This window comes from Lutjanus erythropterus, chromosome 21 (assembly GCF_056507025.1).
Source record: "Lutjanus erythropterus isolate fLutEry1 chromosome 21, fLutEry1.hap2, whole genome shotgun sequence".
Lineage (NCBI taxonomy): Eukaryota > Metazoa > Chordata > Actinopteri > Lutjaniformes > Lutjanidae > Lutjanus > Lutjanus erythropterus.
In genome coordinates, this window is record NC_139337.1 from 23,571,230 (window position 1) to 23,584,903 (window position 13,674).

Consider the following 13,674-nt stretch of genomic DNA (forward strand, 5'->3'; position numbering starts at 1 on the left):
ACTTTTTTGTATGAGCCAAACATGTTATAACTATGTATTTCATGATCTTCTGCTTCTTTTTAAATTATCTTTGGGGCTTTTTATGCCTTTATTTGATAGGACAGCTGAAGTTTGGCTGAAGGGCCACAGGCTGAACCCACAGCCGCTGCAGGGGACTCCGTCCACTCTACCAGCTGAGCTACCAGGGTGCCACTAATCTTATGCTTTTTATGTAAAAGCCAAATCTGAAAATGGTTTCAAACTATACAGTTAAACTATTTAGCGAGTACGGGACTTGAATAATTGTACTCCACCACTGTGTACATCTATCTGTCAGATCGGATTTGTGACCACTGAAAGAAAATCTGGCGATTTCTGCATGCGAGTGACCTCATACGACCGCGTAGCGCCGGCCTGCCTCGGGCCACGGCACAGAGAGAGTGATACAGATGCGAGGTCACCACAGAAACGGCCCCGTCAGCCTGAGCAGCTGTGAGCGTTAGGCGATCTGGGTAAAAACTTCCGAGATTGTAAGGAGGACGAGGTGTCAGATGTAATCGGCCCGTCTGGAGAGGCTTCGACACCCAACCCGAATGTAGCGCAGAGGGCTCGCAGCTGACCGAATCCCCCGCCGGACCGAGCAGAGGGTGAGTCACTGCGCTGACGGGAAGCGACATAAACCAAGAGGTCCGTCTGCTGCTCATGAACACACAGACATCATCCAACTCGCAGCGGGAGCAGCAGTCTCGTTTTCAATGAAAGCCTCAACTGGGGGGTTGAAGAGTGTGCTTGCTGCCAGACTGTCGCTATAATCACATTACATGCTGGGCTGTAGGGGGAAAACACAATTTTATTTCAACATGAGCTTACCTGAGAGCGTTGAGAAGGCCTTCTACACTGTTTGGAGGCTGATCTTTGAGGACTTTGATGCAGCCTTTCATCTGCGGACAAGAAACAGGCTGTTAGCTTAACATAAAATGCTGTGAAGTGCAATAATGAAGAGATCCTGGCTGCACTCACGTCGATTTTGGACGACTTTGCAAAAGCTCCTACAGGATGGACGTAGTCGTAGAGGATGATGACCCCGACCATCACCCGCAGGCAGAAAGACACCGTCTCCTCACTGGTGAATCGGCTGCGGTACTCCCTAACAGGACACCAAGCGAGGGTTAAACGCCTGAACGTTAAGTGCAGGAAGTGAAGCAGCTCTAACAGCGCAGGAAGTTACTCACGGTGTTTCCAACATGACTTTGCACACAGTCGCCATTGTGCTTAAGCAGTCCGTCGTGTTCTCGATGGGCAGGTTCTTGTTCTGTAAAAAGACGGGCAGAGAAAAGGAATGAGAGGACGTTTCACACATCTGTTCAAAGTGTTCGCTGGCTTCTCCTGTCAGTCTCACCTCTGATACAAACTTCGTTGTGCCGTCACTTAATGTTTTCAGCATGGGCGTGGCATCAGCGTAGAACAGAGATATCCGATTGGCCAGTTCATTGTTGACTTCATTCTCACCCTCCGCCTGAAAATCATTAAAAATAATGACATGTTATTGTAAAATTCACTCTCTTTCATTATGATTGACCATATTAGATATTTGTGTTATGGCCAAACAGCTGTTTAGTGAGGTCGTCGTGACCTTTGACCTTTAATCCTGGTGGACATTTGCGCCAAGTTTGTGTGTTTCGAAATTCCTATCAGACATTCTTGAGATAACGCTTTCACAAAAACGAGAATAAACCAAAAACATAATGCCTCCAGCCACAGCTGTCACCAGCAAGGGGACTAAACATATTTCAAGAAGGTTCTGTGAGAAGCACACTGGAAGGAACCGGCATTTGTTTTATTTATTGGTTCGTTTAGTCATTTTCCATGCCCAAAGTAGCTCTATAAGCCCATTGTGAAACTGGCCTTGACCAATCTTCACAGATATTGTTCACATGTTCACAACCTTCAAATTAAACATCTGGTCTCCTTCCCTCCCCATGTGTTACTGTCGCTCATTTTGTTTTGCTGCATTGTTTTTCCTTTTTCCAGTTCTGACGATATCCTGCCAAAATGTTGGTTTTAAAGTCCGAGCCAACCAAAAATGTTTTCACACAAGCAGAAACCATGGTTGGATTTGATCTGGACCGAGACCACCTCATTTGGTCAGACCAAGGTGCGGCCGTTTGGTCTGGACCACGGTCAGGAGGAGGTTTTGGTTTGTTCAGATCAAACTGGAAATTCCGAAGGTCTGGACCAAACAAGGTAGGTGTGAGAGTTCCCTACATCACCATACTGTCTTGTTGAAGGAGTCTATATCTAACTGGCACAGCTGGCAAATAAAAGAAATAAAAAAATAAAAAACAGCCTGAGAGTAAAGCCACATATACTGTTGCACAACATGTGGCTTTCAGAGTCTGTGTGGATCGATTTGTTTGCAGACAGATGAGACAGATGAGTGACATATCTTTACTGCTCTAAACAGCTGAGCTGGATGTATGGACTGCCCTTTACTGTGATGAATTCTCTTTTTAAAATATATAATGAGACAATATTATTTGAATCCTCCTAAGGATACGTGAAACATAAAAATGTTATCTGGAAATTTGTTTGGCATCACGCTCGTCACTGTCATACAGCTCCAATAGAAAATGATAGAGCACATAAAAGCCATTTTATGAAATAAAGTCATAACTGAAGAACAGTGATATAAACCACATCACCGAGCCCTGCTGCTCCTCCTGGTTTCCCAGCTGACTAACTCATCCTGCTGCTTTATAGTTTCAGACTCTCCGAGACACTGAAAACACCTGGTGGGTAACAAAGAACAAGGTGTCTCTTGAACAGCCTGTTCTAAATTTGTCTGCATATTTAAACAATAAGAACTTTTCCTGCTTTTATTTATTTATCTTTTTTTATGAAGACACTGACAGAATATGAATAATCGTCCCAAAATTTCAAACCAGTTCATGTTTTAACAAATGATGGCATATGAGCTCAAAGACGTTTTTTTTTTACCGCGGGGACAGATGTGTTTCATCTCAGATGTCTGAATGATTCAGTTGTCTGGGTGGTGACTAAATTGCCGCCGCTGCTGCTGCTGCTGCGTCTGTGTGAGACAGACCTACGAGGGAGGACGGCAGCCGGAGCGTCTTTCAGCGCTGACAGGTTCTAACGACAACTTGTCTGGGCCCATTTGCCTAATGGCATATTCTGGTTTGGAGGATAAAACCTCCTGTCAGATGGTCAAAACTAAGAGCAATTTCAGCTCGTTCAGCACATGCGGGAACACTGAAATCTCACAGTTTCCTGTACAAAAAGTATCTTTAAGACGTCCTTGAAGCCTGCTGAATAAAGATTTATATATGATATGTGGTGTGAATTTGAAGATGTGCACAGATGAAAGTAGAGGTGAAGGTGGCATGCAGATGAATAAAAGTTAAGGGAATAAAAGTTAAATCTACAATGATTATAAATGTTGGATTTCTATTTAATAGAATTTAAAAGAAAAATGTACTAACAGAAATGAGAGTTTGTTTAACATGGAGTTAGAGGGAAAAAAACTATAACTACCAGCTTGCAGTTGTATGCCTTGATCATCAAATTCTAATCAGTTCATTGTTGAGTATAAGCAGACATTTGTGTGAAGTTTGAAGAAACTGTCGGATGGACAACACAAAAACAGAAAACCTCTGTGTTAGCAAACAGCGTCTAACACACACACACTCACACTCACACACACACTCACACACACACTAACATGGCCAGTCTCTGTCCAACTCTACTCCCCAGCGCTATGGGCTACTCCTATAAAGGTACAACAGTTTTTTTTATTAACCCCAGATGTTGGTGGCAGTGGTGTTTATTTTCCACAGGCCACTCTTAGTGTGTGTCTTTCATCATACTGTTATTATTTGCTTAGCGTCCTCAGTATAGATCGCTGGCTGCCCCACCTCACATTTGAGAAGCTGCAACAAGCAAATTAACAAACCTCTGGTGTAACTCTTTCACTCTCTTATGCACCAGGCTAAAACCTCCCTTTATCTACTGCACACACTTCACATTGACCTGGAATCAGGCATTTCTTCTCTCGAGACTTTGGGCCATGCTACTGATTTAGGATCAGTTTCTGCTGCCACGCACAGCTGCTCTACAACTTGTGCTTCAAACTCCCCGCGGGGCTCTGACTTCGTGTTGCGAGACGCCTCCCGCCGCACACGTCCTGACTCCCGTGGCTCCGACAGTCAGCAGACTTCATTCACCAATCTGCCTTCCCACTGATGCAGTCTGAGCTGTGCAGGATTATAATGAGATCTGATGGATTTAATCAACATCATGTCTGAAGTCTGATGAATCATGATGACGCACAGTTTTTAATTTGATCAGGGTCAGTGCCACGGAAACATTCAAATGAATACTACATTACAGACTGCTCGAACATTAAAAAGAACATTTTTGAATTAAAATAAAGTCATCAGTCATCTCCGCTCAATCTATTGATAGCTGACATAAATGTTACCCCTGTGGTACACAACTAAATGTATGCTTCATGTTTATTGCATTGCTTCATGCTGCACATTAATTAACCACAGAAAGACGTAAAATAATAAAATGATTCATGGTGTTATGATCACTTTCAACTGCAACTTATGTTGAAAGAAATGGCTGCAATACTGGCCGACAGAGACCAGTTTGATGACAGAGAACAGGCTACAGTACAGAGGTGGTTTTCTGACCGGGTCTGGCTCGCAGCATCCCAGGGCTGAGTCATGACTAACCAAGCTAATGGCAATTAACGGTTAGCTAACAAGTAACACAAGAGCTGTCTTTATTTTAATTTTATTTTTTATTATGTTTTGGCTTTTGCCTTTATTGGACAAGACAGCTGAAGATAGTCAGGACACAACCAAGGGACATGGGGTGCAAGCTCTACCAAGTGAGCTACCTGAAGCTATCTTTCTGTGAGAATGGATGGATGTATTCTCCTTCCCTCCACTGCTTCTCAAGCTGAGAGAAAATATTGTCAAAATATAAACCTACAGAGAATTATTGGCCGGATCTGCAGCTCCCCACTCTCACTAGTGTTTTCAAAGTAGGCAGCTGAAACAAGCTAGCATGGAAACAAACCAGCAAAAACAAACTTTGGACTTTCTGGCCACCTGATCCGATATTAATTCTCTTTTAGCTGCGTTTTTGGTCTCCACCAACTCCTGAGAAAAACGATCCTTTAGCTGCTAAATCCTGTGAGGCTGTAAAACCAAAACAATGAGCTGAAAGATGCTAAAACGCTCCACTGAGCAGAGTCGGGCGATAATTCTGTCTCATTACGAGCAACTTCTTTCATATAAAAGTAGTGATGTGACCAACTGTTAATATAAAAACATTAATTATAGGCGCCTTAACAAAGTTGGGGCTTCTGTAATTGGAGCATCTTCATCACCCAGAGAGGAGAGGGACACAATGTGCTCACCGGAACGTTGTTGATCCGCATTCGGCTCAGGGTTCTTCTATAGTAGCTGAAGTCATTCTGAATGGCGGGATTTGTCATCTGCAAAAAAAAAGAGCAGAAATGCATCTTAATACACAGACAGAGAGAGGGAGAGAATTTGTGTGCATGTCTGTAGGTGGCACAGCCTGCAGCAGGACATTCAGCTCTGCATCAAACACGCCATCGTCATGACAGAACGCTTTAGCCAACTAGGCAGAAATGTAGCTTTGGGGGGAAATGACATAAAAAGAACACAGATACAATTACAATTTTAGTTGCTGAACTGGATTTGAATCCTCTGACACTCATCCCCCTTCACATCCACATCCCCACTCGTGCTGTCAGGAGAAATTTGGCTATTTTCCCACTTACAATTGGGCCATGCGTCAGGATAGTTTGTGACAAGAGGGTCAACAATTATAAAGCTGACAAAAACGTATAAAGGGTCTCATTAAGGAGAGGACAAATGTAGGCTTACTGTCTGATAGGAGTCAGTAAACTTCCTACAAAATATGAATCATCTGGTTTCACCGTGAAGCCAAACTGACCCCTCAAACAGAAGCCGGCCAACCAGAGAGCTTCTTTCAAACGTCACCACCAGTGAGAGCTCATCATGTGGCTAATTATCCTCATTCCTGTATGAGCCTGTCACAGTCAAAGCTGCACTGGCAGGATGCTAATCCTGCTACAATAGACTGGTACTCAGTCTGTGTCCACTGTATGCACCAGGAGAGACAGGCTGCTTCGCCAGGGAGGGGCTGCATGCCACACAGACACTTTAACTAGGTCAGAAGCCCGTGCATGGGTGTGAAAGATTGATGAATAGGCCTGGCATGCCACCTTGCACCCCCTACCTTCATGTTTTTATCCTGCCAGCCCGGGTAGTGGGCACTAATTGGGACGTCGCAGCAAGTCGCCTGGGGGTGTCGGGTGCTTTTTTAAGTTTTTGTATCTGAGGAGCGAGGGTGCAGGGGAACCAGTTCACCCCCTGTCTAACCAGATGAGCGCTTGCACAATTATGTTTTTTGACAAAGGGCATTCGACCGACACCCACGCCTGGTTCCTGGTGTTGTCTGGGTTGCACATAAGCAATTTTGTGTCTGAATTCAAGCCAGATAAGTTCTTGGAAGTTTCCCTCCCTCCCTCGTTTACAAAAGCTGCCACATTATGCTGAAATCGGCTCAGGACGACAACAATTTGCAGACCTTTTTTCCCTCGTCAGTAACCCTCATTAGCCATTCCACTGACATCCACTGTATTATAAACAGCAGAGCAGTATCAGGATTCTAATTAAATGCTAATCATGTGCTCACTGGCTGCAGTCTAAAATTGCACAGAGCTAAAAATCAATTCAGGGGCATCAGCAGTTTGTAGGGCAACGAAGAAGTCTGGTTAGTATCAGTGGAGGAAAGTGAAGAGTTTAAATCAACATCAGAAAAAGGTGAGTTTGGGGTTTAAAAGCAGAAATAGACACTAGGGAGGTGTCGGAGGAATAGATGGTCGTACTTTAAGCTCATCAAAGCGCAGTGTGAAGTGCAGGATCTCGGCGAACTGCTTGGCCAGCGCCTGCTCCCGCTCCAGGTGCTGAGTGGTGTCGTCGGAAGTCTCGCTGGTCAGAGCTCCCAGGAGACTGTGCAGCGCCGCCTCTGTGAAGGAAATTCAGAGATATCTGTGTTAGAGGTGCAGTGCTGGCATGAAAACATCAGCCTTTCAGTGGAAAATACAATATATACCGTATACATATGTGGTCTGAACTTCTATTTATTCTTTAAGGACCATGAACCTCAACCTTGAGATGCTGGAAGATGTGTGTGCGTGTGCGTGTGTGGTTTTCACGTTGTCAGTGGGTGTTTCTGAATAATGTTTCACATTTAGAAATGACATGAAGTATCAGCTACTACATGTGAAGATGCAAAGGTCATAAGAAAGAAGAAATACTGTATATATCATAGAGAAGTGATGAATATTCAGATGTAGCATGCAGAGGAGTTCGTCAATAAATCAACTGATAAAATTAGAGTCCTCCAACTAATAACAGTTTTCATCATTGATTGATATATGATAAGTTATTGTCTCAAATAGTCAGTTCTTTAGGCTATGAAATATTAAAAACAATGAAAAAAAGAGCCCAAAGTGACATCTTCAAACAAAATATATTTAATTTATTATGCAAAGACTCACAGTCTGAAAAGATTAACTAAATAAAAAATAAATAAAATTCTGTCATCAAAATTTGGCAATGAAAAAAATGAAATTGTCATATTAGTTTATATTGTGATTTCTCGGTCTGTTCTGCACACACAACATCTATTGCATGTCTGTCTGCCCGGAGAGAGGAATCTGAATCGAGGGTCTGAGGACAGATTGTAAAGCCTCTTGAGGCAAACTGTGACTTGTGATTTTGGGCTATATAAATAAAACTTGACTCGACTGATTGTTTCAGCTGTATTAAACTAATCAACAACACTACATTACATGAACTGTTGAAGCCAAAGAAGTCTCAACCATTTTTCTCCAGAATTGCTTGTAAATAAATAAATTGAAATAACAGCATCATTTATCAAGCAATAATATTAAACTTTGTTTAGTTCCGGCCTCTAAAATATGGGTTGGAGCTTAGCTCAGTTTATTCATGTAAATTAAATTGCCAAAAATTAAAAAATTAAATTAAGTTGTCATTTTATGGACTAATCAATAATGAAAATGATTATTAGCTGCAAATGCATAATAATTAGGTATAAAATTGCCTGAATCAGACAAAACTGTCAACTCATTACACTCTGTTTCCATCTTCAACTCAGTGGAGAGGGAGGATTTAAAGGTCTGGACTAAGAGTTTTTTGAATTTATCTTGACCAATAGTTGAAAACGCTAACAACTGATTAATCATCAATAATGAGATACATGTTACATTTTTCCTTCTCCTTTTTTTCTTGTTTATCACTTTTTTTCCAGGTTTAAGTTTCCTTACTTACTAAAAGGCTGTGGCAGACAAAACCATGTCAAAAGAAACACAATTGTTAATTAATTGTTAATGACTATTAATTGATTAATGATTACTCATTAACATCCCTCGTCTGCACCTACGCAAGGTATTAAATGCATCTGTTATTATTGTTATATAATTATAATATTGTAGTGAAGGTCCCTCACACCAGTTAATTTTAAATTTACAAGCCAGAACAGAATCATCCTAAAGACTAAAACTGCTGTTCCATTAACAGTTATGAAGTCAGCTAGTCCAAAATCACACATTAGCCTCTAGCGAGCGACACCCTCTACACTCAGACGCTCGATTCAGATCAGGAAAAACTCCAGAGGAGCCACAGAGGAAGGATCTCCCTCTGTCATGTACGGTGTTTGAGGCCAAAGAGCGGCTCTTAAAGTGGATAATAACCACAGTCAGATATGTGAACAGTGTCCTGTGTCAGCCAGCTGAGGCATCCTGATTAGGACAGAGACAGATAATGGGGCAGCGGTGGTGCCCAAACTGCCCAGGGCCCAGTGCCAGTCTGAGTTGGGGGGAGGGGGGTTGAGGGGCAGAAGGAGAGTTTGGGGGGGGCGAAAGGCTTTCCTGCTCAGATGCAGATGAGACATGGGACTAATTATCTCATTGGCATGAAATGGGGGGGGCAGGGGAACGGGATTTCATTCAAGCAGGATTACACTCATTGTTTTGACAGTAAGTAAATACAAAGCCTGTGCCATGGCTTGACATAGCATACCCACAGACCGATAATTAAGCATGTACGAGGAGCACCGGCAGGGAAATGAGGAAAAGATTAAGTGAAATGTAGTGAACAACTTCCGTGCAAGTAGCAGTATTAAACCAACATGTCTTGTTCAAACACACAGTTTAAAAAAAGAAAAAGATAGAAAACCTTTAAAGCCCGGAGGGAGTTTTTATTTATAGATGCAGACGGTGTTTAGAATTCAGTCTAGACACCGAAGAGAAGCTTCAATAATGACATAACCCAGACGAGCGCCGCATCTGATGCAACAAGGCTGCGTCGCACCAAATGAGCACTTTAGACAGATTTACTCTAAATGTACTTTACAATTCCTCATGATTACATATGACGATGAGCATGTCAACATAACCCAGAAAGGGGCAGATTCAGACAGCAGTCTACTTAAGATAATCGGGAGGGGACGGACGGAGCGCTGGCAGTGCAGTGCAGTAAATTGAGCACGTTTGCCATTCAGTAATGACTCCCATCTGCTTGGGCCAGCGTTTGCAGCGAAGCGGCTGATTAAAAATGGCCTTAGTGGTGCAGTTTTTTTTCCTCTCCCTGCCTTCTAGGTCCCAGTCAAAACAGAAGTTAAAGATGGAGCTGCTCTCAGGCCTTCAGAAATGAGCCAGTCTAGTATGTCGGGAAGTCGGGGCAAGGGCGGGGCGTGGGGAGGGATGTCTGATCTCATCAGGTCACGGCAGAGCAGGCAAGCAGAATGCGGGCACGTAGGCGCTTTACTCGCAGAGAGGGGAGGGTCAGAGGATGGCGGGACTTCAGTCTGCTGTAGACCCGACCGTGTCTAATGGACCAGAGTGGCTCTAAATCAGATCAGTAACAGTAAAAATATCAATAATATTGACTATCAAAAAGGATTCCAAGCAGGTCTGTCGCGAGAAAATGTGTATTGTTCCCTCCGCAGTGTGATATTTATGTCAAATGTGGGTGTTGATGCTGGTTTGTCCCTTACATAACTTACATAAGTTACATAACTGATCAGTTTAAGTCATTTATCAACCAAAAATGTCAAACATTTGTTGGTTTCAGCTTCTCAAATGTGAGAATTTTGATGCTATTCACAGTTTATAATTTGCTATTAAGAGAGTACTGTTTGTTTGTTTTATGACTATTGGTCAGATAAAACAAGCTTCATGAAGACCCCACCATGGATCCTAAGTATGTAGGCCTATCAGACATTTTGAATTTATTTACATGACTGATAAATTTCAAAACTGGTTTCAAAATGTCTAGTTCCAAGCTTCTCAAATATGACAATTTTGTAGCTATTCTCTGTTTCATACTGCTATAAAAACAAATAGTTCAAATAGGTCAGTTGGATTGTTGATGGAACAAAATAGGCAACATGAAGATTACACCTTGGGTTTTAGGTACTTTTTAAATCGAAAATATATATTTTTCTATTTTAAATTTAGGTCAAACATTTGAGTATTAATGCAAGAAGTACTGGTTTGTCCCTTACATAAAATGCATAACTGATTAATAAAGTCACCCACCAAGCAAAACGTCAACTGTCAGTTTTTGTTGATAAAATTGTTAATATTAAGATATCACAAAGGATTCTAAAAACGAATATACAGATTTGGGTGTCAATGTAAGAACTCATAGTCTGAACAGAAGAAATCCATCCCTTCATGTCATAAGCAAAGTTAATTAATTCACCAAGCTTTTCAGCTTTCATCTAAACTTGCATAATATCGTACACTCTTAGTACTCGTGCTCCACCTGCTTGTAGTAGAGGACTTTCAGCTTTGTGCAGATCAGGCAGGACAGCAGGCTGCGGAGGCCATCATGCCCCCTGAAGCCTGAAGTCAAGGCAGTGAAATGGAGCAGCAGCCGAGGCTGGGAGGTGGCCTACTTCGTTACATAACAGCCATCACTACGCCGCTGCCGCCGCCCACTGCTCCCATTGACTACCTTGTCCACCGCCACTGGGATTACTGGGTTGAGGTCGTCGAGGCATGGCGGGCTCCAGTGCTCCACCCCCCCTCAGCCTCGGGGTCATAAGAAGATCAGGGAGCAGTAAGCCTATGCGCCCCTTCCCCCCTGTATCCATGCTAATTAAACAACCTACAGCCCCATCCCACACAGAGGTCAGTGCACAGTGCAGCGCAAGCAGCATGTTGAGAAATGCACGGCTGACGGGGGGTTAAAGCGTGTTTATATAAGGCTGGGGTGCATGTTATGTGTGCGTGTTGCATGTCTGTTGACTTTCGCAGCTCAGCAGTCAATATTGCAGATGCACATGCAAACAATTAAGGTCACGTATGGAGGTTATGTCTCTGTGGCGTCACTTTAAAAGACCTTTTACATAAATAATGTCTACACTCGTCCTTCATGGTATCATGTCTGGCATCTTGGTTGCGCTTAAAATTATAAAAATTATTGTCAGCTCAAATTATTGCACATTGGGAATTTTCAGTGAAAAGAGTCACACATAATAATAATGTCGCATTTGAACAAATTCTCACAGGACGCCTGGGCGTGTGTGAATCTCAGTGTGAGAATAGGAATGAGAAGAAGGTTCCTGCAGACACAGCACAGACAGACACGTACCTAATCTCTGGGAGAACTCATAGAACTTCTTCAATTTCCCCACCAAGGGAACCACAGCCGCCCACGCCTGCTCCTGTAACGCCTCATCATTTGGATTCTGGATTGCCTGGAAATAGAAACACCAAAATTATCTAAATCATAGATAGATAATCATAGGTGAAAGATTTCGTAGAACTTTGCAGTTTAATAGGCACAAATAACTGCGTGTAGTGACACTTATCTAGGAGAACTCCACTGATTTTACACATCAAAGTCTGGTTACAGGTCTTAAAGCTGTGAAAAAAGTTGTTCAAAGACATTTGTGGCCTCTTATAAATTTCCTCAAGTGATGTAGTTTGAGTGAGGGCCAATTGGGGCTGAAGTCTGAAAATGAAAAAAACAAAATAAATCTGTGGATATGGATTTAGAAAGAAGTGACATTACCTTTACAATCTGCTCATCTCTGTTTGAGGCCAGGTGGCTGAGAGTTACATTAACTGCTACAAGCATAACACAGCTGAATCTCCAAGTGCCCTTTCTGCAGTTAAGATGCATTGTGGGTAATGCTGGCGCCAGTTTTAATAAACAGTCAAAAAGGCAATATCTTTGGTTCTGCTGCATCATTTTTTGTCCATTGTGAGTACAACAATGTGATAGGAAAAGAAAAAGGTCCTTCTCTTTCAGAGAAAGAAGATGGAAACAAATTTCCACTCTGAGCTCCTGAGGTTGCCATTAAAGTTTAATAAACTGCTGCCTTTTGAGGCTACAGAAGGCATTTGACAGTTTGACTGCACCCTGTTGTTCACAAAACCACTGTTGTTCACTGTTTGTCTGTGTGAAACCAAAAATGTGAAGCCAATACTTCAACAGTCGGAAATGAAATGTGTGTCAGGCTTCATTTAAAGGCCCGGGTTTATAAACAGACCGAGGCAACAGGTCAGAAGTGATGGTCTCTTATAACAGCGTTTTTTTTTTTTTACTGCTTTTGTAAACAAGAAAAATCCACAGACGCAAAGTCTCTTTTTAGAGGGCGATACAGCCAAGTTTGTAAAACAGTAAAACAATTCACCATGCAAATTACTGATAATAAAACAGACAGTTCAGGTCTTTGTTTATGGAGTATTTTACAACAGCCCTGAACACAGTTCAGCTAGTCATAAACACAAACCTGTGACCACATTACATCGGAATTACGGCACCAAACAAACCGTTTCAAATTGGTGTTCTGTGGTGAGTTTTGATTCTACTGGATGGGCTACACATAGATGGAGGAGGAAGATAAAAAAGAAAGGAGACACGCTGGAATTTCTGTGACAGAAGAGCTGGAAAAATCAAGAACCTAAGCCAGGACAGATGATCAGACTGTGGTGTATTCACTGTCTTCAGACCTGGCGTGCCATAAAAGATGTGGCTATTGATTTTACAGACAATCACCACAGTGAAGCTTGAACAGGCTTTCCAGCAGTTTTATGCCACTGTGTGGAAAGGTGAATCCTACGGTTTCAGCAGCTACATCAATCATCCACTGATCAGCCGATCCTGGTGTTAGAAGTTATCACTGGCGACAGAATTTTAATTTCCATCCAAACTACTCCAATGCATGGCAGCCATTCTTCAGTGGGCTGCGGCTCACTGGTGGGCCTCAGAGAGCCATCAAGTAGGCTGTGGAGGTAGTGGTACTGCCAAATTGCTTGATTAAAATTCAATTTTGGGGGGGATAACTTACAAAGCTATTTATTTTTATATTTAAATGTATAATTCCAGTGACCTGTTATGTTTGAGCATCACCAGGCCAATCATGACACATCATCAGGTGCCATCATCATGGTGTTTTGCCACTGTTAATAAGCTAGTGTCAGTTTTTGAAGTGAAAAATTAACGTGGGAGACCACCCTGCCCCAATAAAAGCTCCAAAGCATGTGGTGAAGAAATATAAGGCTGAATA

General features: G+C 42.4%; 1 protein-coding gene across 1 annotated transcript in view; it reads right to left on the bottom strand.

The window, feature by feature from the left end:
- Positions 1-13,674, bottom strand: part of cyribb (CYFIP related Rac1 interactor Bb) — a 40,244-nt gene that overhangs the window by 1,138 nt on the left and 25,432 nt on the right. Inside the window, exons 5-11 of the mRNA XM_084747072.1 lie at positions 11,751-11,856; positions 6,953-7,092; positions 5,429-5,506; positions 1,379-1,495; positions 1,212-1,291; positions 1,000-1,126; positions 850-920 (exon numbers count right to left, since the gene is read on the bottom strand). Of these exons, the coding sequence (XP_084603198.1) occupies positions 850-920; positions 1,000-1,126; positions 1,212-1,291; positions 1,379-1,495; positions 5,429-5,506; positions 6,953-7,092; positions 11,751-11,856 (719 nt within the window). The remainder of the gene's footprint in view (positions 1-849; positions 921-999; positions 1,127-1,211; positions 1,292-1,378; positions 1,496-5,428; positions 5,507-6,952; positions 7,093-11,750; positions 11,857-13,674) is intronic.